Genomic DNA, 25,776 nt, shown 5'->3' with positions numbered 1-25,776 from the left:
CCACATACCACCAAGCCCCTTCCCTCACCTGAGACTCTCACTGGGACTGAGCAGAGGTAATCCCCCTGGGTTCAACAAACAGCCACATTAAGAAGGTAAGAGGCCAGGGGCTGAAATGAGGACAAGGATCTGACAAGTTTAAAACATGTATTTAAAATACAATTTATAAAATGCTTAATCTGCCGACTCAGGAGCCCGCGGTGCGGGGTGGGGTGGGTGGGCAGCTCCCTCTACATCAGCAGAGCAAGACTGCGGGGTGCGGCCCTCCCTCCCAATCCCTTCTGTTCACACACCCAAGGGGCCCATGTGCACCCCTGGGATCGCACGACGGCGAAACAGGACCCCAGAGGTTTCTTTGAGTCTCTGCTTACCAGGGAGGCTGGGTGCAGCCCTGCCGGCCCATCCCTGAGCAGAGCACCCCCAGATGGGGCAGAGCAGGGTATGGCTGGGCTGGGCAGGGCAGGGCTGGGCGGGGCAGGTGGGCTCTGGAAGGGGCTGATGGTAGCAGATAGGGTGTTGCCTCCTGCCTGCAGGTGGGGAGCACCCTGATTGAGTGGGCTGAGAAGGGCTGGTCACCAGGCCGGGACCCCCAGCTCCTTTGGTTATAGGCTGACATCAGAGTAGTGGCTCATGGGAAGCGGTTAGCTGGAAGGGCTGTGGCCTGGCTCATGGGGTCTGGGAGGAGCTGGGGGAAGGGACAGTACCATGAAGGCAGATAAAGGGGCAGCAGCTTCAGGTTCCTGCCTCTCATCCCCCTGGGGATTTCCAAGCCAAAGCCTGCAACTTACTTAAAAACAGAAGAAAAAAAAAAAAAGCACTTAATGAAAGACAACTACAAAAAGAAAAAAAACAAAACAAAAACAAAAACAAAAAACAAAACACACACACACACACACACTCCAAACCGTTTTCCCATCGCCCCTCCCACCTCCCCCCACAATAGTCTCCTCTTTCATTTTCTTTTCTTTCATTTGCCAGCCACCTCTCCACCTGGGAAGCCAAAGATGTGACTGTTGGTGGGTGGTGACAGGCACATGTGGGCAACAGCTCCACCTTTGGCCAGAGGGACGTGGGAGAACCAGTCCCTGCCAGGTTCTTAATCTGTAGAGCCTCACCAGCTGGTCTGCCCTTGGCTCCCACTGGAGCAGGCAGGACAAGAACAGGTGGTCCTGAGGACTGGGCAGTCGGCACTTCTCTGGCCTTCCACCTGGACTACCTCTGTATCCTTCTCCCAAAAGACAGTCTCACCATGGGCCAGAAATCACTATTACTTGAGGATGGGCACTGGACATTTAGAAGGTGGACACCTGGTCAGGGCAGTGCATGTTAAGATAGCAGCCAGTGTTCTTCCTGTCCACTCCTGGAGGTGACCGTGCGTCCTGCGGTTGAGCTCTGCTCTAGCACTGCTCACAGACACTTCCTGGCTTCCCAGTTCTAAGGCTGTGCCGTGGACTAGTCAACTGACAGCTGGCCCTTCCTCCTGAGGGGAAGATGTTTTGAGACATACCTGGGCCTGACTTACCACTTAAGGGCAAGGCTGAGACCAGGTGAACCGAGGTGGAGAGAGCCTGAAACCCTAGCCTGCCATCAGGGCTGCCACAAGATGCCCTAATCCAAAATCATGCCAACCATTCCAAACCCCACCTGCTAGCCAGGAGTGTGAGGCCACCTGGCTGGCTGGGGAGGAAGGTGCAGTGCGCTGGGAGGGACCAGAGGGCCCAAGAGGGGGCAAGCTGTGTAGAGCTGCTCTCGGGGCACTTGCCCTCTAGCTTGTTCTGCCCAAGAAGCCAAAGCAAACTTCCAAGCTCCAGGGAGAGGAGAAATCATCTTCATTCCAAGTCCTCACTCTGGAAAAAGGGGTGAAGGGTGGCCAGACCACTGGGAACTAGTTGGCCATCCATCTTTGCAATGCTTCTTCTCCCAACTTTATTCAGACTGGTCTGTTCCCACAGTACTGGTTTCACATAGGAAGCACACCAGGTACAGGGACTGAGCTGAGGCCACCAATGGAGATGGAGCACTCGCAGACCCTTCACAGAGTTCTATCCTCGCTGGAGTGGGCAGGTCCCTCTACCTTCTGACCACACGGAGCAAATGGCCCGAAGTCCCGGAGCCAGACTCTCTCCTGGTCTTCTTGTGCTGACAGCAAACACTTGACAAGCCTCCTATCCCTTTCTCCTAAGGCAGGAGTGCAGCCTCACTCTCTGATGCTTCCTGCTTTCCTCTAGAAGTAGCAAGCCTGGCTGGTAGGAAGCCACCCTGAGGGGTAGGGGAAGGGGAAGTCTGTCACTTTCCCTATCTCCCAAAATACTAGAGGTGGGTTGGCACCCTCCCCAGGCTCTCTGAGCCTATAGAGCTAGCCCTGTCTCCAGGCAGGGCCAAGAGGCCCGGAACCTAGCTGGGGGAGGGAGGTAAAGGCATGGGGTGCTCATCTGTCCTGGGGCTGCAGAGCCCTGCCCCTTTTCTGGGCGGCAGTAGGAATACAGAAGCTAAGCTCACCAAAATCCTATTGGTTAATGTTTCTAGCAAATTTCCCAGAAACATTTTTAAGTAGACTACCAAACTACCCTTTCTCAATTAAAAATTCATTAAACTGCTAAAACCCCCTCCCATGCACTTTCCTTGCAAATCAGATATTTGTATAAACAAACAAAAATAGGAAGGAAAAAAAAAAGGAAAGGATATTTTCAAATGGAACTTACTTTTTAAGTGATGAAGACATGCACTTGGGGGTGGGTGGGTGGGAGTTCTCATTTGTGTTTTGAAATCCCAAATTAATGAGCATGATAAACTGTTATTGCTGGCACTGGCTTTACCCCAAGTGGCCGAGTGGCACTGTCTGACTCTCTACTCTGAGTCCTTGATGGGACACCCAGCCCTCCCCCAGCCCCCACCCTTTCCCTTTCCATTGACTTGGAACAGCCCTTGTTGATGTGCCAATCACAGTGGGAAGGGGAGTAAGGGGGGAGGTCACAGTGCATGGGGTTCAAGGTCACAGTGGGCGGAGCAAGGGGGATCACAGTGCAAGTAAGTCAGGTCGTTCCCTCTGCTCAAGTCCAGCTGTCTGCCACGGCAGTACGACCCGTGGTGGACGACCCAGGAGGTGGTGATGGCGGCAGCGGCGGCATCCTTTCTTGCCTGCATTTATCTGCGCTGTTTGAAGCCTTGTGACCCATCGGGACCCAAAGGCTGTCTGATCACATTATTGGGCTGCCTGCTGTCTTCGGGCTGGGAGATCCTGGTTGGCCTGAAGGGGAAGATAAGAGGAAGGACTGAAACAAAATATAAAAGATGCCCCCAAATCATAAAAACAGTCATGCTTAAAGCTGGGGTGGCCGTCACAGTGGCTATCAGCTAACTCTGGTTCCATAAGCCTGCTTCTTTGGCAAGCAGGCTGGGACATTTCCTAGTTGGGAGATCCAGGTGGACAGGGGTTGGTGGTCCATGCTCACCTCCAGCAGCTATAGCATTCTTCCCCATTTGGAGGCAGGGGGTTGCTCAGGAGCCCGTGTTGTCCAGAAGGCATAGATTTTCCCGTGTTGACCAGGTAAAGACCCTTAGCCATTAGCTCAAGTGAGCCAGCACCCTCCATTCTGCCTCCTGTGTGTCTCTAAACCATGCAGTTAGTGGCTGACCAATATTACTAGAGATGATGAAGGAAACAGGCTTTTCCACTCTGGGAAGGTGAGGACTGAGAGAAGAAAACAGATAAAAGATGTCCCTTCAAAATAAGGGCAGGGCCCAGGTGCAATGGTGCATGCCTGTAACCCTGGTGACTCGGGAAGCTGAGGAAGGAAGATTACAATATCAAGGGCAGTTTCAGCAGCTTAGTGAGACCCTGTCTAAAAACAAAACAAAAACCAAAAAGGCTGGGGATGGGGCTCAGTGGTAAAGCATCTCTAGGTTCAATTCAAAGATTAGTTCTTTAAATCACAATATATCAAATTACCAAAGAGGCCATTCCAAGTTAGACCATTTTAACAAATACTGCTTCACTAGGAAGTGACAAAGTGATATAGTGTAACCTCTGGTACGGTAGGGAAAAAAAATACTGAGAATGAGAAAGAATTTAGAAAATTTACACAGTGGGCTACTGGAGATCCAGAATATAACACTGAAGCACTTAACTGGGTGCTCCCTACCATCCACACAGGGCTCACCACCCTCTGGCGACTTGTTCGTTCACAAGGGTGTGTGATGACTTGGTGAGGCAGGGATTTACCACTGACCCATTTCTCGAGATTGGGTGACAGGTTAAGTGGTTCGCAAGTGGCAAATTTTGACTCGAAATCTGTGCCTATAGCCTCTACAGCATCGCCGTTGTGCTTGCAGACTGCCAACAACCTCCACCTGATAGCATCAGCACCCCCCCAGGCCTCCACAGACTGAGCAGGCCCAGCAGGCTCCTCACTGGTCTGCACACAGCCAGGCCCTGCTGCTGCTGCTGCTCTTCCAGGGTGGCTGGCCATACTCACCTGTCGAGGATGGGTTTCTCCTGCTCTTCCTCAGGGCTGGCGCTGCCCAGGATCCGCTTCCGGGCCTCAGCGTACTCAGCCTCCCGCTGGGCTAGGGACTTGACAGGAAGGGCTGGCCTGCTGGTGGAGTTGGGGCTGCTGACCACACCGTTGCTGGTGGGCCTCTTGAGGATGCGGATCTGTGGAGGGGGCCCCGTGGGAAGGCTATCGTCTTGAATCACAATGGGCACTTTGGGAGGAGATTTGGATTTCCTGCTGACAAAGAGCAAACACAGCTTCACAAATCCCATCCTTGACCAGGAGGCCCTCTAGCCCCATGCCCACCTTTGTCACCTTCTTCCCTCTTTCCACTAACTCTATTCATCAGCCTCTGGCTTCTGACCAGACATTCAAATTCCCCTCAAGAAGGGTCTCTCAAGAAAGCCACCTTGTCACCAGCTCAGCAGCACCCAGGAACTGCTGCTCAGCTCTAACCCCTGGCCAGGGGCCAGAATGCTTCCTTAACCTGGGACTTCCACCCATGTCTACCCACAGGCACGGCAAGCACCATCTGGCCCCTGAGGCAAAACAGTTCATGTTCAGAATCCAATAACCTCAGTTAAAGTCCCAGCCTTCCTATGAAGGGCAGTGTCAGAGGCAGGTGGCCAGCCTGGGTCTCTACCACATGGGCTCCAACCACACACTGCCAGAACCTGTTGCAGCACACGCCCCAGCCTTCCGCTGAGAGCGACCTGTCTCCCAGAGACCAAGACATCCGACAACTGAGTCGGCCTTTCCAAAGAGCTGAGCAGAGAAACCTCCTTCCCCAGGGTTCTGGTCTGCTGGACAGCGGCGGGGCTGGGATGGAGGGTGAGCCTGAACAGGGCTTAGCAGTGCTCAAAAGAGAAGCACTGCTCAAAGTTGGTGGGTGTACACATCAAGGCCACATGTCCACAAGGAGAGGTGGAACTAACAAAACGGGAAACAGCACAGGGAGGGAGAGGAACAAAAGCCACCGGAGGAGAAAGGAACCAATGCAGGAATGACCCCCCACACCAGCCACCAGAACCCCCCCCAAGCTATCAGCTAGCTTCAGAACCCAACAGACACACAGGGGCCTTTTCCAAAGCCAGGGCTATCAGGAGGGCTAGGGACCTGAGGAACAGCAGCGGGAGGGGCCTGGGGTAAGGACAGTGCACCTGCTGAGACAGACAAGGAGTCAGAGTTCCCTGGGGAACACCATGCAGCCTGTTGGGCAAATCCAAGTCTTACCCTCCTTCTGTTGCCTGTCCCTGGGAAAAACCAAGCTACCCAAGCTCAAAGTCAACTGTCACCTGCTCTGGCAACTCACTCCCTCCTCTCCGGGGTGGGAACAAAGATATCCTTAAAGATGTCTCAACTTCCTAGACTCTTTCCTTTCAGGATCCCCTCAACTGCCAAATCACTGCAGCCCCAGGGAAATCAACTGTCCAAACTCCTCATATCACAGAGGAAGAACCTGATTCCAGAAGGGATGACTTACCCCAAACCTCAGAACAACTGGGCACAGCCAGGCCTAAAACTTAAATGTTGCAACTTGTCACCTCGACTGTCCACCAGATGACCTCACACGAGGGGACCACTGAGGTCAGAGGCAGGAGCAACACTCCGGCCTCACTCCCAAAGTCTTGAGCCACCATGCCCTGGTCCCCAACTGGGAGGGAAGGGTTTGCTGCCCGGGAGCCTGGCCTGCTAAACCTAACAGCCAGCTGGAGAACACCGCTGACTGCGCAGCTCTCCTTGGCGGGAGCACAAGTTCTCAGACCAGACAGCAGCCTTACCTCTCCTTTTGTGTGATCTTCAGTTTTTTTTCCAATCGTCTGTCTATTTCCTAGAGGAAAAAAATGTATATAAAAAGTGGAAAAAATCTCTCTCAAATAAAAACTTACGTCTTTATTTTCAGAGCTAAGGGCAGTGTCTTCTCTAGCCAGGGACACACGACTGTGTCCTTTGAGATAATGGAGGCAGACTAGACTCTGGGGTTTGGGCTCCTGGCTGCCTCTGTGGGTCCATCTCCTCCTAGTCCATGGCCACAGCAGTGATTCTAGATATTGTCCAGCTGGGATCTTTTCACAGGCTCCAGACTTCTGGCCTGTCCTTCACCGAGCCACTCAAATCAACTTTCTAAATATGTGTGATCATGTCACTTCCCCACTCAAAACCCCTCAACTGCCTGCAGGGCCACATCTAAGCTTGGGAGCAGCCTCCCCCACACCTCCTCCTGTCTTCTGTTCCCATCCTGCACCATGGCAATCCCGAGCCATACAACCCGAGAACCCCAGTGCTGCTCCACCTGGCTCCAAGTCCTCTACCCCTGCAAGCTCCCATTTATCCTGCAAAACCCAGATGACGCCTCTCCTTTATGAAGTGTTGCTCTTGGCGGTAAACACACCCTGTCACTTTCCTTCATGGTCACACATATTAACTATTTTATAGTCTATTTCTTACTGGTATGGACTTGAACTCTCTGTGACTACATCACCTAGCAAAAGGCTTAGAGTAAAACAGAAGCCTAATATTTATAGAACTGAAGTGCCTAAGTCTGCTAGTGCATCCAGGAGAAGGGACAACAGGATTCCTCTTGGAACTAGAGCCTGGCAGGACTCAACTAACACAAAACCACCACTTTAGAAAGAAGCAGAGATAAGTCAGGTTGAGAAAAACAGAAGAGAGTCCATCGTCTAACACATCTGGCCCTGAATTCCCACTGTGCCGGGCCTAACTTCCTGTCATGAGCAAAACAGGGGCATCCTTGGCAGTGTGAGCCAACAGCCCCCAGGACAAGAACTCTGTGAAATCTCCATGCATGGGGATTGGGGGTAAGGACTATACATAGGGCAAAGGACAAACTTCCCAGCTCTTGGGCTGTCCCACTGCTTTTCTTTATGTCCTTTTCTTTATTGGGGAGGTGGGGAGATTTTCTTTTTGGAAGAAAAAACTATATGCAAAATTATGTTTCTCTGGAGAGCCGATCTCTTAACAGCAACTCTAAGCCAGGAGTAGTCGGTCCCACCCACCAAGTGGCCAAGTCAAGACATGCTTGGTTGTCATTACCAGGGGAAAATGCTACTGGGTCAAGGCCAAGGAAACTGCTAAACATCATACAATGCACAGAACAACCCCCACAAGGAATTAACTAGCCCCCAGAGTCAATAGTGCTAAGGTTGGGGAACCCTGATTGGTAAGATACATGGGATTTTCAAAAAAGTCCATCACCTGCAAAATATTCAGCCATATGGCCAGAAGGTCCTAAGATTTGCTGAGATGCCTCAGAGCCTTGTGTGTGGTGGCCCTTTTCATGAGTGCTCTGTGCTGCACGCTACAGTTCACAGGGGCAGTGCAAGCTGGCCAACTCGAGCCAAACCTTCTGAATTTTCACTGATTCATTTGAGCTACTCACTGTGGGAAAAATTCTTTCTAGTAAATTAAACAGTTTATCATTATTTTGGCTATAACACCTTTCCATCTTCTTATTTGTATCTCTTATAAACAACATGGAGTTAGATGGAATCATATGAAGCTAGATTTAAATCCAGCCTAACACACCAACCCTGAGTGGTGCTGAGCTAGGTTTAAGTCATATTTGGCAAGCACAATTCATGCGATTCTGAGCATTTTGGAGTTTCTGGAAGGCTGGGGAGGTGCCAAAACAAAGCCTCTTAATCTATTCCAGCTTGGAGCAAGGTAAGTGCCCAATGAACATTCAGTGATTACACTGAAAAGGTTCACCAAGTAAAAGAATGAGAATGACCTGGATGCTTCCGTGAACTGAAAGACACACAGAATCTGTGCCCTCTGTAGAGTTTACATCAGAATTGTATTAATTCTATTAATACCTGCATTATGTCAGGCACAGTGGCGCAAGCTTAACTAACCCCAGCTACTCGAGAAGCTGAAGCAGGAGAAGAATTTCACGTTCCAGGCCAGCCTGAGCAACTTAGTGAGACCCTGTCTCAAAAAAAAAAAAAAAAAAAAAGGCAGGGAACAGGGATGCAGCTTAGTGGTAGAGCACTTGCCTGGCACATACATGCTCATTCAATCCCAGGATGGAATGTGGGGTGAAGGGATCGTGTTATTTCCTGAGTAAATACTACATCTTACCTGAGTCTAAAGCCCATCACCTTTTAAGGGTTCTTCAAGGATTTCCACAAATAACATCTTGTTTCATTAAAATTCCACACTGTATCACATCATTCCAATCTGAAAGCCAGACTGCCTATTCAAGTTCCTCCATCATAAACACAAAATTTAACATCTGTGAGATTCAGATGCCTTCAAACAGGGTTGAGACCAAGTGCCTACACAGGCTAGGCAAGCAGCCACACTACACGCAGCGGCACACCCAGAGAGTGAGGGTACTGGCCATAGGCCACCAACTTCTGGCTGACAGGGCCAGATCCATTTCAAGAAACTTTGAGTTCAAAATTTTTAATGGAAAAGCTCTGAATTTTAAAAATTTTATAATTCTCACTTTATCACTACGAGGGAGGCAGAGGCAAATGGGTCTAATATATTAGCTAAATCTGAGAGGTCCCTCTTCTCTAAAACTCTAGGGAAGATAATCTGTCCAGCACACAGACCTGAGTAGAAGACCTTCAAAAGAATATTATGGGGGGCTGGGGATGTGGCTCAAGCGGTAGCGCGCTCGCCTGGCATGTGTGCGGCCCGGGTTCGATCCTCAGCACCACATACAAACAAAGATGATGAGTCTGCCGAAAACTAAAATAAATATTTTAAAAAAAGAATATTATGGGGCTGAGATATAGCTCAGTTGGTAAAGTGCTTGCCTTGCATGCACAAGGCCATGGGTTCAATCCCAGCACCCCTCCACATACACAAAGAATATTTATCTAGCATGCACAAAGCCCTGGGTTCAATCCCCAGCACCAAAAAACAAAACAAAACAAAATAAACCAACAAACAACAACAACAACAAAAAAAAACCACCATGCCAGACATCAAGGTAAGCCACTGGTAAATGTCATTAGATATTGATCCTGTTATTTCCCCCAATTCCATACCACACACTGTACTGCAATAACTATAACCCCATCACAATAGGCAGGATGGCTTCAGCAGAACTGGAGAGGGATTCTTCCATCAGATTACAGAATCGTATAGAAATCCAAGCAGCTCTGGTGAAAAGTGGACCCTGGCCATGGCCAGATGGCCAGTCAAACACTAGCGTGCTGAGAGTTGTCCAAGCAGGACGGAGAGTGCTTTGCCGGCAGTTGGAGAGGGTACCGTGTCTAGCCCTTGGAATCTGTCCAGGTATCATGAGTCAGTCTACTCTATGCTTAGACAAGGCCCTGCAGCCAATCTGCTCTCAGATTCTGCTCTGGAAAGCTGAACCACTTTAAACCTTTCCTACAGGATACACTACAAGAACAGACATCTCCTGCAGAGATTCAACATCTCAATGCAATCAAACAGGCTTCACACACCAACATGGGCCTGAAACTAGGAATGGAATTCAAGGGGCACCCTCTCTCTTTACAAGGATGCACAAATCCCTGCCCATGGTCAAGGCACCTGTTTTAGAGGATCAACCTCCATGGCTAGAGCAAGAAACACATAAGCCCTGACTATTCCAAGTGGACACCCGGGCACAAGGCCAGTATGATGGCATAAGCACATTGCAGGGTGTGGCTAAGGTCTGCTGTGTCATGGCTTCTCCTCCTGGAAAGGCTCTTTGTTTTTGCCAAGTAGCACTGAGCAGGCTCCAGATTACACAGTGCTCTGATGAGTGAGGTGGCTTCTTTTCTGGGTCCCAATCCTAAGCAAAAGGTTTGCTGTTGCCAAACTTGGACATGGCTTGCCTGTGACATTACACCACTACAAAAACATAGGACACGCTGCTACTTATTTTTTTAGTTGTAGACGGACATGATATCTTTATTTTATTTATTTATTTTTATGTGGTGTTGAGGATGGAATCCAGGGCCTCATGTGTGCCAGGCAAGCGCTCTGCCAATGAGCCCCAGCCCCAGCCCAGTACATGCTTGTTGTTCTCAGAGAAAAAGCCAGAGGGAACAGTGGAGGTGGGAAAACAAAAGAACCAGGAGGAAAGGAGGTGGTTTTAGACAGCCTGGCCCTGTGGGGAGGTAAAGGAGAGGCCACAACCATGAGGTGACTGAAATCAGGTGACAACATCTGCAACAAGCTGACCTGACTGCAGCTTGCAGTGAGTGTGCTCACCGGAGCCTCCGGCAGAAAGCTGCCAGGGTGGAAGCCTAAGAGTGCGCTGGGACAAGGTCATTCCAAAAGAAGAGGGCAGGGAAAGAGCCACCCAGGATAGCCTAACTTGTTACACAGTCACAATCTGTGAATGGAACAAAGAAGACAAAGAGGACAGAAATGTGCCTGCAAGGCCAGGCCCATTATAGCATCAGGCTCACTCCCTTAACATTAAGAGAATGAGAAAGGAAAAGGGAGGAGAGAGGAAGAGTAGGAAAGGCAGAGGGAAATACGCAGGCCATTCTGGGCCTTGGAGTAAAGTGCAGCAACCACAGCAACTCAGATGGAATGTTCAGGAAATAGACTATCAACTCACCTAGGGGTGATGAAGCCCTGGGGGATTGACTCCAACTAGCCAAACTCACAAGAGAGAAAGTGAACAAGCCCAGGTCCTCACCTGTCACTCTGCGAGGGTGGGAGTGGTGTTCTGCCTTTACTGGTGCCTTTCCTGCTGCTACCTACTCAAGAGCCACCACCAGGTGTAACAGAACCAAGGCAAAGGAACAAACTGTCCTGCCCCATCACACCCCGCTCTCTGGTCACTAACTAAGAAGGAAAGCTGTCTTGACTTAAGTGGAGATCTAGAGACAGCACTCTTAGTTCTCAGCTCCGATTTGGTAACACAGTGAATTAAGGAACTTCCCGGATAATGTGCCTTTCACACTCAAAAAAGACAACTGGTCTTAAAACTCCCTGTGAATCAATATGTCCCACAGGGTCAACTGGTCTTGCCTGGTGTCCTTTAGTGTCTAAGTGGACAGGGAGGGGGGATGTAAAAGAGAGAGAAAAGGGATTTCTCTTGGAATCAGAACCTGGCAAATACTGATTAACACAGACCCCAAATTTTAGAAAAACACTTAGGAGGAGATAAGACACTGAAAAGGAGTAGAAGGCAAGGTTCCCATCACCACATTCTGGCCCTGAACTTCCACCATGGCAGAACCCATGTTGGGCCTCAGCTCTTCAGTCCTAGACAGGACATTAGCACTCATGTCCCTGGGCAGGAGGTGGCCAGTACTGGGCTCTTCTGGCAAAGATCTCTCATTAGGCTGCCTCATGCTTCCCATATCAAAAGTCTGGGTGAGATTCTGGCTTTTCTTGTGCAGGCCCCAATTCCACTTAGGAATAAAGCAAAGAAATTTATAAGGTAGAAGCAATCTACAGCAGCAAAATCTGACCTAAATCAGATTAAAAGGTCTTCAGTGGTGGAGCATTTGCCTGGCATGCATGAGGTCCTGGACTGGATCCCCACATACACGATCTCTGTACACTTAATGTGCAACCCAAAGAGATGTCTTCAAACAATTGCCAAGTAGATTTGTTTAGTTTTGCTTCATCCCCTGCCTTTTTTTCCCCCCCTCTCTCTGTCTCGTTCTCTCTCAGTGGTATTGAGAATTCAAACAACTATTGAGCTACATTCCAGCCTTTTTTATTTTGAGACAGGATCTCACTAAATTACCCAGGCTGACCTTGAACTCCCTATCCTCCTGCCTCAGCCTCTGAGTGTACTGTTTCTCTGTTAGTGGCAATAATAATGACAGTGTCCTGCCCCAGCAGGACTGGCCATGTCCAATGTTCCTTCTTATTCTACCATCCCTGGCAGTTCCAAACAGGGAAACACCCAAAGTCCTATCACACCAAGATGATTTCACAGTGGTGCTTTAGGATCACTGTCAGGTTAAAAACTAACTGAACTTGCTGGGTGCAGTGGTACAGACCTGTAACCCCAGCAACTCAACAGACGAAAGCAGGAGGATTGCAAGTTTGGGGTCAGACTTGGCAACCTTGTGAGACCCTGTCTCAAATAAAAAAGGTATGAGGATATAGTTCAGTGGTAGAGTGCCCCTGGGTTCAATCCCCACTACTACAAAAGAAAAAAAGAAGAAGACAACAACAACAACAACAACAACAAAAAAAAAAAACATCTGAAGGAAACAAAAACAAAAACAAAAAAAACAAAAAAAACCCCCACACATCTGAAGTAACCAGAGACCACGTGTGCGCGCATTGTATAGTTGTATATATAAAACAAATAATTCAAATAATTCTTACTTGCTTGCCAGGGAAAAACCACCCTTTGCTTTCCTTTCCAAGTGCATTCAGCTTTTAGGGCATTTCTACGCTGGCTAGCAGGGAGTCCCTTGGGCAGTGCTTTGCACTAGCTCTAGCCCGTTACCCAGTGTGGGTGGTCCTTCTCATATAGCCAGTCCAAACCAAAGTGAGCGTACATTCCAGGCCTGGTACAAAGGAGTATAAAATACTTTATTCACACGTTTAATATTGATTATATGCCGAAATAAGGCCATTCTGATACATTGGACTCAACAAAAAATATTAAAACTTCACCTACTTAATTGCACTTTTAAAAGGTGGCATCTAGAACATGTAACACGAGTGACTCTCACTGTGCCCTCTAATGGACAAAACTGTCTTGGAGTCTAAAAAAGCTGCCAGGGTGGAACAATGTCCAGCATGTCCAGCACCTGGGGCATGCTGCTTGCTGTGTGCACCTGAGATAGTAGGCCCTGTCAGACGGGCTAACAGCAATGAGCACTGACATAGTGCGAGGGTTGGCTCAGGCCCTTCTCTGGATGGCGTTCACCACTTCTCTTCAATCCAACTCTCCAAGCCCTTGCAGCCCATTCACCCTGAACTCGTCAAAGCCATCAAAGACCTCCCCTGCTTCCAAATTCAGCGGTGAATTCCAAACCCTCATTTCCCTCAAGCTCTCAGCAGCACCTGACAAGGCTCAAGGGTCCATCCAAAAAGAACTTCCCAGGTGGACACGGTGGCGTACACTGGTGGCGTACACCAGCAGCTCGGGAGGCTAAGACAGGAGGATCATGAGTTCAAAGCCAGCCTCAGCAAAATCGAGGTGTAAAGAAACTCAGTGAGACCCTCTATCTAAATAAAGTACAAAATAGGGCTGGGGATGTGGCTCAGAGGTAGAGTGCCTCTGAGTTCAATCCCCAGTAGGGTCCTCCAGAATAAGAGAACCTTCCAGACACTGCTTTAGGTGTCCTGTCTACCTCCCTGGTAGCTTCTTCCCAAACTCCAAAGAGGCTGGACCCCTTCTTTTTTTTTTTTTAATATTTATTTTTAGTTTTCGGCGGACACAACATCTTTGTTTGTGGTGCTGAGGATCGAACCCGGGCCGCACGCATGCCAGGCGAGCGCGCTACCGCTTGAGCCACATCCCCAGCCCCTGGACCCCTTCTTGAGCCATAGGTTCCTCTTCCTCGCCTGACCCTTGAGATTTGGATATCTCTTCTTCTATGTCTACAATGGCTTCTTAAGTGGCCACATCTAGGCTCAGCTTTATGAACACCAATACTTAACTTCTGACTCAATGCTCCCTAGATTTCAAAAAGCATCCACCTTCTGCAGTCTCAGCAATTCCTGCCTTCCAGGGAATTCCAAAGACTTGGGAGAACTCTGATGCCTCTTTCAACAAGACTTGTTGGGCTGGGATTGTGGCTCAGCGGTAGACAGCTTGCTCATCTAGCACGGGCGGGACCTGGTTGGATCCTCAGCACCACATAAAAATAAAGGCACTGTGTTGTGTCCATCTACACCTAAAAAAATTAAAAACAAAAACAACAACAAAAAAAAACAACAACAAGACCTGTTGCGCCTACTCTCAAAACACTCTCTTAACTTTCTTCGTCTTCCTGCCCATCCTGGTGCAAACCGCCAATGATCTCGAATTGGCACCTGCAGCTGCTTCCTACTCAACCTGTCTCCCTCTCTCACCCCAGGCGGGCTCCATCTCTGAGCACATCCACAGCCCTCTTCATTTCTTATTTTGAGATAGGGTCTTGCTAAATTGCCCAGGCTGGTCTTGAACTTGTGACCCCCTTACCTCAGCCCCTCAAGTAGCTGGGATTACAGGCATGCATCACAGCACCAGGCTTCTGTGCTTCCACTCTTGCCTTACAGTTTATTTTCCACATGGCTACAGTGAATCTTTTAAAAATCAAGTTAGCTCTGACCATGGCTTCCTATGCAAGGTGCTATCCACTATGGCCTACTGGTCTCCCCCAAACCTGGCTCCCTCTGACTCCTCTCCTATCACTTTCTCTTCCCACATGTGTCTACCACATCAACCTCTATGTATCCTCAGACAATAACAATCATGCCCCAGCCTCAGTGCCTTTGCACTTACTGTCCTCTCTGCCTGGGATGCAGAGAGGTTTGTCACAGACTTCCTTGACTCTCTCCTGTCTCTGAGAGGCCTTCCCAGACCACTTCAATGGTACCCCTACTACAGTCACTTTCTTTTAAAAACATTTTTTTTAGTTGTAAATGGACACGATACCTTTATTTTATTTATTTACTTTTATGGTGCTAAGGCTTGAACTCAGTGCTTCACACATGCTAGGCAAGTGCCCTACCACTGAGCCACAACCCAGCCCACCACAGTCACTTTCTATGTCCCTTAATCTGTTTTGCTTTTCTTTTCTTTTCTTTTCTTTTTTTTTTAAAGAGAGAGTGAGAGAGAGAGGGGGAGGGGGACAGAGAGAGAGAGAGAGAATTTTAACATTTATTTATTTTTTCTTAGTTCTCGGCGGACACAACATCTTTGTTGGTATGTGGTGCTGCTGAGGATCGAACCCAGGCTGCACGCATGCTAGGCGAGCGCGCTACCACTTGAGCCACATCCCCAGCCCCTGTTTTGCTTTTCTTGTGTGTACATATAAATAATTTATTATTTGTTGTTAATTATCTCCACTAAACAGCAAGCTTTGATGGGATATAATTTCTCATTTTTCTGAGTGAACAGCAAGCTTTGAAAGTAGGAATTTCATGCGCTGCCTTTGTCCAGAGTGCCTAGAACCGTACCCGACGCATATATTAATGAACAATCCAAATGAAACAGGATTTTTTAACCAATACACCCAATTTTACAAATGAAGAGTAATCAATTCAGAGAAGGTATGGAAAAGCCGAGCAAACAGCACATGTCTGCAGTCACAGCTACTTGTGGGCTGACACAGGCAGATCTGAAGTTTGAGGCCAGCCAGGGCAACAGAGCAAAACCAGACGGTGGGGGGAACAGACAGAAAGACAGACACACACAACACATTTCTCTCTGTGGGAGAAACTTAAAAAAAATTCCCATCTTGAGATAAGACTGTCTGGGTTTGGGTTCTTCTTCAAAGGATGTCCATGGGGAAGCAAGGCCATGTCGCCCTTTATTCAGCAGGGGCCTAGGTACAAAATGTGCTCAGGATCTAATGGCTAACTGGGCAAAAAGTAATACAACAGGGAACATGCTAGGTGAAGCTGGGGCTGCAGGGAAACAACCGTATTCAAAATAAGAGCTAAGGCTGGCTGGACGACGTGCGCAGCTGAGTTTGATCCCCAGAACCAAGAACACACACAACACTAAGGCTGCCTTAGGTGTTCCATGGTGAGGGCGGCAGCAGCCACATTCTCCAAGCACTTGTGCCAGATGTAAGGCACCAATGTCCTCCTGTTACCACCTGGAATTCTCATCACAATCCCTGGGCTGAACTTCAGCCTTGCTCAATACTAAGAAGTTAGGTGACTTGCCTGAGGTTACAGAACTAGTAAGTAACTGCCCAGAACCCTAATCCTCCAGAGGAGGGAGCACAAAAGTTTGAGAGTGGCAGGAGAGTGGCAGCAGAACCCAATGAGGTGGCAGGTGGCACCACCCACCTGCTTTTGCATCCATGCAAGGCTGGTACAAGGCCAGGTGCCCTGAGGAAGGATTGAACCAGCGAAACCAACTTCCACGTTCAAACTTTGCAGAACCCAAAGGCAAACAGTTCTTCAGCAGAAACCAGACCCAGCAATTTAGATGAGTCCCAGGCCAGAGGACCTCAGAAACTTTGCAAATTCCCATCTTGAGACAAGAATGTCTACCTTTGGGTGCTTCTTCAAAGAGTCTGTGTAGGACAGCGAAACCATGTTGCCCTTTAAAATAACAGGACAGTCAGGGAATATGGTGAGGAGACCTGCCCTATAAGTAAAATAATAGGTAAAGTCTAATGGGGCTCCCACCTTGTCCAGTTTTTTTTTTAAGTGCTTTTCCCTTTCAGTTTTTAAATAACACTATGAAAAGGCACACGAGTCCTCAGAGGCAGCAAGAAAGAGAGCTTCAGTCAGCCTTAGGAACTGTGGCCCCGGCTGAGTTGGGAAGAAGGTCTCGTACTCAAAGCACCGGCCCACTCTGCTCCAGCACCATGCAACGGCACTTTACTAAGTGCTTTACAGAACTCTCCTCCAGGCAAGGCAAATGCTATTAATTCAATATCACAAATAAGGAGGATGAAGCTAAAGAGAAGCATAGGAAGTAATTCAACCCAAAATTAGACCTGTCATTTAAATACCAGTCTTCTGACTTCTACTGCCACCAATGGAGAAAAAAGGGGATGTTTACTGGCAGAGGGGGCTTACCTGTTCTTTTTACCATCTCTAACAGAGATGTCAAGGCTCTTCTCCCAAAGAAAATATCAGGTACACTGATCTTGGAGGATGGAACAAAGTCACTACACTTCCCCCACCCTCCCGATTTTACGGTAATACCCAAGAGTGCACGTCTCAAAGTCCAGTAAGATTTCATGGTATTTAGCAAGGGACTGAATACACAATGCATTCTAAGCCTGATGGCTAATTGGGCAGAAAGGAGCACAAGGGGGAACATGTTAGGTGATGCAAGGAAGACAGGAAAACAACCAAGACCCAGATAAAGGCATCCAATTCAATAATTAAAAATAACAAACAAAAATTATTTATATATTATCTTTTTCCACTTGGTTAAATATTAAAAAAAAAAAAAGGTTATCTCCCAATATGACCAAGATTTCAACCAGCAGTCACTCTCAGTATTTCCATCAACTACAGCCTTATCCATTTGGCTCTTCTGCATCAATTTCAAGTTTCTGAAACCCAAAATTGATTAGCTCATGCAGGCTACAGAAACAGGTCAATCCCAGGTGAGAACAAATAAAATACTTCAAAGGGACTAGCATCTAGTTAATTATCTGGTGACAATCAAATGTAAACAAATCCTGCAAGCCAGTCCCTCAGAATGTGGGCTCAGGACAAAAGTAGAGCTGGGACTGACCTCAGGATTTCCTTTCCAGGACCAGGGTTAATAGCACCGAACACCCCACCAGGTCACAGATGATGAATGTAAAAAGGCACTCTGCCCGCACTGCACACCTCTCAGACGCAGGACCAGTAGCTTGTAGGCCAGGAGATACACAAGTAGACAGCAGAAACGGAACTGACAACAGGAAGGTCACAAATGCCTTTAAGCCATGAAGACCAGAGCGTGAGGGCTGGGAACTTTGTTCTCAAGGTCAATGAAAAGTGGTGACAGGAACTAAGAGCAGTGGCTCATGCCTGTGCCTGTAATCCCAGTGGCTCGGGAGGCTGAGCCAGCCCCAGCAATTTAGTGAGGACCTAAGCAACTCAGTGAGACTTTGTCTCTAAATAAAATATAAAAAGGGCTGGGGATGTGGCTCAGTGGTTAAGTGGACCTAGGTTCAACACCCGGTACCAAGGGAAAAAAAAAGTGTTAACACCCTGATCTCTCTAGACTCAAGTCATAAATGTCCTGTACAATCTCATCTAGGCATGATGAGATGAGAATGAAATTATAACTGTATTTATTATTCCTCTTGGAAAGGAACGAATGCTATATTTCCTGTGTTCCTCTGAGAGGGAAGGAATGATTTACTGTGAGGGACCCTTCTTCCCCTGCTTCCAAACCAGAGATGGAACCCCGAGCTTCTGACTTATTAGGTGTAAGTGATCTACCATTAAGCCACATCCCCAGCCCTCTCTAATATTTTGAGAAAGGATGTCATATTTTGCTGAGGCAGCCTCAAAATTACAATCTCCTTCCTCAGCCTCCTGAGTAGCTGGAATTACTTACAGGTGCATGCCACCATACCAAGCCTGTGAGGAATAGCTGGTCTCAGCAGCAAAGATTTTTTTATCCACATACAGACTACTGTTGAGATTTGTTCCTAACTGCTTGGTTTTAACCTTAATCTTCCCAGCAAAATCCTCATATGGTGAGGTGTTAAAGAGAAAGATGTATGGTAGAGGCTAATAGACCTAACACTTAGTTTCACAGAGAAACCCCTGGTTTTGATGTTAGAGATTGAACCTAAGGTTGCCTACCACTGAGTTACATCCCCACCCCATTTTATTTTGAGACTGGGTCTGGCTAACTTGCTGAGGTTGGTTTCAGGCTTGTGATCCTCCTGCCTCAGCCTCCTGAGTGGCTGGGATTACAGGCATACACTGCTATGCCCAGTTTAGGCAAAGAAATCTCTACCGTCACTACTTAAAAAAATAAAACAAAATTGGGTTAAGGATATAGTTCGGTAGTAGAACACTTGCATAGTGTATGGCCCTTGGTTCTATCTCTAGGATTTCAAAAAATTTATATATATATAATATACACACACATAAAAATATCTCTCTACATATCCACATACATACATAATTTCAATCTTTACTTTGGCCATAGATTTAAGTAGCTAAACTCAACCTTCTCCTAAGAAACCAACAAATCAATGGTTGTCCTGACAGAAGAAAAGTTTCTATTCCTGTGGGGGAGGTGTGCCAGGAGTGCATACCACACCTTGTGGAGACTAGGGACGTGACCAGCCAGGAACTGACACTACCTGTGGGCAGCCACCACAGTGTAGTAGAGGGGACTAGAAAGTAAGGGCTGCTTCAAGAATGTCTGGCTATCAGATCTAGACAACAGTAACTTTCTCTTGCAGGATTTCAACAGTTTTAGAAAGATACACTAATTCTCTTGCACAGTAAGAGGAAGATCAAGAAGGCCTGTGACTGCCTGAATTTCCAGCCCATAGTCCATGGCAACCATGGCAGCTCTCTTGCATACCCAGAGCATGCTGGGAACAGAACACCCAACCCCACGCAGCCTCAATGAAAAGGGCTGAGAAGCTACTATTGAAAAGCTCATTATCCCCCTTTCTTTGAAGCCACAGTGAAACAGATCTTTTTCCAAAGTCCAGGGACAGAATGCTCTGCATGATCATGCTAAACTGGCCAAATGTTTTGCAGAAAATCCCTTCTGAGAACATTGTAGTCCCTAGAACTCAATTTTTCCAAAAAGACCAGAATAGCAGAGAGGGAGTCACTTCAGGCTTGGTATTCCCGAGTCTGTGCTTTCTGACACCATGACTACCTCCTTGACTGTAAAGACAGAAGGAAATCCATAGCAGATAGCCCCAAATCAATCTTTTTTTTTGCCTGCTACCCACTGCCAACTGTACACACTTCATAATGACAGCAGCCAAAGGAAGCAATACAGATCCAAAGAGAAGTGGCACCACACGTGGGGAGCATGGCCTCTTCTCTAAAGAGAGGTAAATCAAAGTTCTTACCTTCTAAATTAAAATCTAGTTACGTCATACCACTGCTAAAAAAGAAAAGGGGCGGTGGGGGGGCATTCAAAACTCTCCATAGCTTTCAGGATGAAGTCCAAGCTTCCAGAACCAAGTGTAAGGAAGCTCTTCCCAATCTGGGCCCTGCATACCTCTCTGGCCTCATCTCTTTCCACTTAGTCCTGCCAACCCTCGCCTCCCCTCAGCCAGAGGGAAATGCCTGTAGCTCCCAGTGCCTGCACTTCTCCCTCCAGCCTCATCTGCGTATACCTTGGCCCTACAACCTACCTCGTGCCCCTCCCAGGCCAAACACAACTTAATTTGGCTGGTCTTTCAAACATTTTTTTGAGATGGGGCTTTCATTTTTGCTCAGGTTGGCCTTGAACTTGTGATCTTCTACCTCAGCCTCCCTAGAAGCTAGAATTAATTAGAGGTGTGCACCACCACACCCTCCTCCTAGTCTTTCAAATCTTATGTAGGCATCATCTTTTCTACAGGACAGTCTCTGATTCCAGACAGGATACCCCACTCAAGGTTCTTCTATAGGAATGTTGCTGTCTTACCTGTCTGACTCCTTCACTGGACAAGGCCTCAGTGTTTGGTACACAATTGGTATTCAATATACGGCACTCAGCATCACTAAAGGGGCAATGTTTAGAAGACTGGCTCATATGGACAGAAAGTAAATATAAATTTGAATTCTTTTTTTTTTTTTTTGATACTGGGGATTGAACCAAGGGGCATTTAACCACTGAGCCACATCCCCAGCCCTTTCCTGTATTTTATTTAGAGACAGGGTCTCACTGAGTTTTCCAGGTTGGCCCAGAACTGGCACTCCTCCAGCCTCAGACTCTCAAGGAGCTGGGATTACAGGCGTGTGCCACCACCCTACCCTCAAGACAGAATATTGCTCAAGAAGCACTGCCTTGGTGAAATATAAGTCATATTCTTTGAACTATCTTTTGATTGTGAGTATAGCCCCTTGGGAGGAAATGGAACAATTTTATAGACAAGTTGTTCATAGTACTAACTGAAAAAGCAAGAGCTGGGCATGGTAGCGCAAGTCTATGATCCCAGTGGCTAGGGAGGCTGAGGCCCTAAGCAACTTAGTGAGATCCTGTCTCTAAGTTAAAAGTAAAAAGGGCTGAGGATGTGGCTCGATTATACAGTGCCCTTGGGTTCAATCCCTGGCCCTCCCCCCAAAACAGCAGTCTATTCGAATAACATTTGAGGTGTTTCTCAAAGTCAGTCTTTCCCTGAAGACACAACAGCACTCAAATATTGCATATTCTGAAGATAGGCAGGAAACAATGACTTCAGATGTATGCACTGACACAGGAAGAAAAAAAAATGCTATTATGATCAAACTTTTCTGTAGCACTAGAGGGCAGGAATCACCAAGGACTAGAAGTGCCTCTGGATTATGAAGAGCCTGAACTTTCACTTTCAGAATCAACCAGACCTCATTTGCTAATCCCTCCACCTCCACTCAGATTTGGTTTGGTGAGGTATTGTGGTGGGGGGTGGCCTTCAATGCTCATTAATAGTAGAGAGAGAGGAAAGCTGACCCAAAGCAACTGCCTACATCTGAAACGCATGAACAGTCCATAGGTAGACAGTGATGTGCACATGTTGCTTCATCCCTTCCATGGATCCCTCCTTCAAGGTGTACATTTTATAAAACCCTTTGTGGAGCTCAAGTTGTGGCTCAGTGGTAAAGCACTCGCCTAGCACATGTGAGGCCCTGGTTCGATCCTCAGCACCTCATAACAATAAATAAAATAAAGGTATTGTGTCCAACTACAAAACAACAACAACAAACTCTTTTTGACACCTGAAACGTGAATCAAATTCAAGACAGCTTTTAAATAGCTGGTGCAGTGGTGCACATCGGTAATCCTAGCAACTCAGGAGCCTGAGGCAGGAGGACCACAAGTTCAAGGTCAGCCTCAGTAACTCAGCAAGATGCTGTTTCAAATAAAAAATAAAAAGAGCTGGGAGCTGGGGATGTAGTTCAGCAGTAGAACACCCTGTCCTAGGAGCTATCCCCAGGATTACAGAAAGAAAGAAAGAAAGAAAGAAAGAAAGAGAGAGAGAGAGAGAGAGAGAGAGAGAGAGAGAGAGAAAGAGAAAGAGAGAGGGGGGGAGGGGGGGAGAGGGAGAGAGGGAAGGAGGGAGGGAGGGAAGCAAAGCCTTCAAATATATGCCCAAAGTAAACATTAAAAATGAAAAGTAAGGGCTGGAGTGTAGCTCAGTGGTAGAGTGTGTGCTGAGCATGCAAGTGGCCCTGGTTCAATCCCCAACACCAAAAATAAATAAATAGGGCTGGGTTTGTGGCTCAGTGGCAGAGTGCTCGCCTAGCACACAAGAGGCCCTGGGTTTCAATCCTCAGCACCACATAAAAATAAAGGTATTGTGTCCAACTAAAAAAATAAATATTAAAAAAAAGAAAATTTTTCAAAAAATTAAAAATTAAAGGTATTGTATTCACCTACAACTAAAAAATAAATATTTAAATAAATAAATAAAGGCTCATGCCCAACTCTAAAAGTCCTCCACAGGTCTCCAGGTAGGGAAGCAACAAAATGCTAGCCAAGGAAACCAGCTTTGTAGGGCATGGTGGTGCACACCTGTAATCCCAGCTACTGGGAAGGCTGAGGGGGGAGGATTACTGAATTCAAGGTCATTCTGGGCAACTTAATGTGACTGTCACAAGGTAAAACAAAAAAAGATCTGGGGATGTAGCTCAGTGATAGAACTGTTGCTTAGCATGTTTGAGGCCCTGGGTTCAATCTGTGGCACCACCAACACCCACAAAAACCAGAAAGAGAGAGAGAGAGAGAGAGAGAGAGAGAGAGAGAGAGAGAGAGACAGAGAGACAAACACACACACACACAGACATATAAAAAGGGCTGGGCACATAGCACTGAACTACACCCTCAGTACTTGCCCAGCATGCTCAAGATCCTAGAATCAATCCCCAACCGGTGGGGGAGACACCAACTTTGAAATCAGTCTTGTGATCAAATCCCAGCTTCTCCTCTTACTATGCATGTGATCTTGAACAAAATAGGTTACTCCCTAAATCTCAGTTTCCTGTCTATAACAGAAGGACAATGGTTCAACAGGTCATTTCAAAATTATTTCAATATAAGATACATAAAGAAGCTGGGCACAGGGCTGGGGGTACAGCTCAGTTGGTAGAAATGCACAAGACCATGGGTTCAATAATCCCCAGCAAAACAAAACACACACACACACACACACACATACACACACACAAAAAAAAAAAAAAAAAAAAAAAAAAAGAAAGAAAGAAAGAAGCTGGGCATAGTGTGTGTATACCTGAAATTCCAGCTACTAGGGAGGCTGAGGCAGGAGGATTACTTCCAGGAGCTCTAAACCAGCCTGGGCAACATAGCAACACTCTCTCAAACACACACACACACACACACACACTGTGTGTGTGTGTGTGTGTGTGTGTGTGTGTGTGTGTAGATATAATGTCAATGAGGCAAGGTTTGAGGTTCTACCTCTGTTACCTGGCACTTTAAAGATAGTGGGAAGAATACTGGATAAGCATCAGCAAGACATAAGTTACATCTTTACACCTCTGGGTTTACTCAGCTGTAAAATGGGGGCCTGCATTAGTTGATCTCTAAGCAATTTACACATTCTCAAAAAACTGAAATAACCCCCAGTTTCTGTGGAATCCTACATTCATTTTTGTTCCTTTAATTTTCTCCCTGCCACATTAAGGTGAGAACTCATGTTCTATAAAACAGGTGAAGAAAGCTGGGCTTGGTGGCACAGCCTTGTAATCACAGGAATTAGGGAGGCTGAGGCAGGAGGATTCAAATCCCAGGCCAACTTCGGCAATTTAGTGAAATCCTGTAACAAAATTTTAAATGGTTGAGGGTGTAGTTCAGGGGTAGAGCATCCTTGGGTTAAATCCCAAGTACCTACCCTCTCCAGTCCAAACACAAGGTGAGGAAAACCAAAGAAAGGCCCAGGTGTCCTAGAAACTTATCCTTTAAGTCACAAATTGTGGCCCAAGCTTTTCTACAGGGGGCAGCACAAGGGGTGTCTGAGTAATTCTACTCCCGTTAGTGGAAGGCAATAAACGCCTTTACTGCCTTTACCGGAAATTTAGCATTCTCTGGCTCAAAGTCATTGTTAAGCACAGGCCTAGCATACAGCAGACACTCAAAAATGTTGGCTGAATGAATGGATATCCAACTGACACCTGTTATTCCCTATAAAAGCTTTAATTTACTTGCTTGACTCAAGCCAAACTCCGAGAAAGCTGGTAGGCACTGAGAACTCCACTAAATGTCCTCTGAACCAAGTACTCCTTCAAATACTCAGTTATGCATAAGTGGAAAAACATAACCGTGGGAGAAATGCTGAACCAGCGGAAAAAACTTCGAAGCCAAGTTTCAACATTCCTGGAGACATACACACCCACTGCTGCGAGGGTCAATTTCCCAGTCTTCTTCCAGGGCACCCTCCAAGGTGCTTGGGAAAGTAAGACCCAGCTCCTGTTCTACCCTGAGACACTCGACAACCCACATAAACCCTTTGGGTGGATGTCGCTCGAGCCAGCACTGCACAGACACGGACACAGGGACACCAGAGAGGCCTCTTCCCGGCTTTGCCAGGTTCACCATAGAACCAACAAACTCTGCAAAGACCAAATTAATCCCGAACCTAGCTGAACTGGCAGTTCCTACCGAGGTGAACTATTTATTTTCCTACAGCTGCTAGAGGCAAACGAAAACTCCAAAGTTGAGTGGAACGGTCCGTGTCCCCCAGTCCCGGGAATGCAGCTGTTTCACACTTCGCACCCCTCCCCCGGGGCGAGAGGGGGCCGGCCGAGCTCTGGGCAGCTCCGCCGGGGTCCCCGGAGAGCCGCCCGCCTCGGACTCTCATAGTAAGACTGAAAGAGGAAAAAACCCAGGCTCGCCCACCGCGGCGGATGGCGCAAAGCAGTGGGGGATTTTAGCAGAGCGGAGGGGCCCCCAGAGGACTGGACGTCCCCGGGTCCGCAGCGGCCTCCTCCCGCTTCCCCCCCGCCCCGAACCGGGCACACCGCCCCGGTCCGCGCAAGCACCCCTACGGTGAGTCCCTCCTCCTGCGAGCACATGAACTTTAAAATGGTGCCTCGGGCGGGGGGGCCCGACGGAAAAGGAAGGGTTCCAGGAGCCGGGGCGAGCGAGCGGGTGCAGGGGCCATGGAAAAAGACCCCAGGTGGCGGGTGGGACGCCCCAAGTGACGCGCAAACGGGGGCGCGGAGGGAAGCGCACCGGGCAAAGGTGGAGACAGAAATGGAACGCGGCCCCTTTAAGAGGCCTTCAAGGCACTCAGGGACCGGGGGCCTCTCCTCCACCCCCGGCCCGATGTGTGGGGCCCTTCTTTGGGGAGAACCATCCCCGGACCCGTTCACCGGAGTCTTCCCTCACGCCAGGTCCCGCCCGGCCCTGCCCCGGGGCGGCGGCTCCTCCTTACCCCGCTGTCTGCCGCCTCCTCCCAGCTCTCAGCGACCTCCTCATCTTCCATCTTACTCGCCGCTTTCCCTCCTCCCCCAACCCCTCCCCGCGCCTGCGCCCTGAAACGCGCCTCCGTCGCGGGCGCGGGCACGTAAG

General features: G+C 48.0%; 1 protein-coding gene across 4 annotated transcripts; it reads right to left on the bottom strand.

The window, feature by feature from the left end:
* Positions 1-130: 130 nt before the first annotated feature.
* Szrd1 (SUZ RNA binding domain containing 1) lies at positions 131-25,776 on the bottom strand. 4 transcript variants are annotated; one of them, XM_005317500.5, is made up of 4 exons: positions 25,640-25,758; positions 6,275-6,324; positions 4,476-4,730; positions 131-3,247 (listed from the first exon to the last, which is right to left on the bottom strand). In XM_005317500.5, the coding sequence occupies exons 1-4, from the start codon at positions 25,688-25,690 to the stop codon at positions 3,145-3,147; spliced, it is 459 nt and encodes a 152-aa protein (XP_005317557.1). In that variant the 5' UTR covers positions 25,691-25,758; the 3' UTR covers positions 131-3,144. The 4 variants fall into 4 exon arrangements, with proteins under 4 accessions (XP_005317557.1, XP_005317558.1, XP_077881529.1 ...); XM_005317501.5 differs by having other exon boundaries at positions 4,476-4,727; XM_078025403.1 differs by lacking the exon at positions 6,275-6,324 and having other exon boundaries at positions 25,640-25,776.

The sequence above is a fragment of the Ictidomys tridecemlineatus genome, chromosome 11, assembly GCF_052094955.1.
Source record: "Ictidomys tridecemlineatus isolate mIctTri1 chromosome 11, mIctTri1.hap1, whole genome shotgun sequence".
Classification (NCBI taxonomy): domain Eukaryota; kingdom Metazoa; phylum Chordata; class Mammalia; order Rodentia; family Sciuridae; genus Ictidomys; species Ictidomys tridecemlineatus.
This window is presented reverse-complemented; position numbering and strand designations above follow the sequence as displayed.

Bases quoted from the DNA above. Each gene is read 5' to 3' on its own strand.
- Szrd1 (XM_005317500.5), bottom strand. From the start codon at position 25,690: ATGGAAGATGAGGAGGTCGCTGAGAGCTGGGAGGAGGCGGCAGACAGC. The intron at 6,325-25,639 runs GTAAGGAGGAGC...TTTTTCCTCTAG, and splicing joins AGGAGGCGGCAGACAGCGGG to GAAATAGACAGACGATTGGA. The intron at 3,248-4,475 runs GTGAGTATGGCC...CTTCCCCTTCAG, and splicing joins GAGAAACCCATCCTCGACAG to GCCAACCAGGATCTCCCAGC.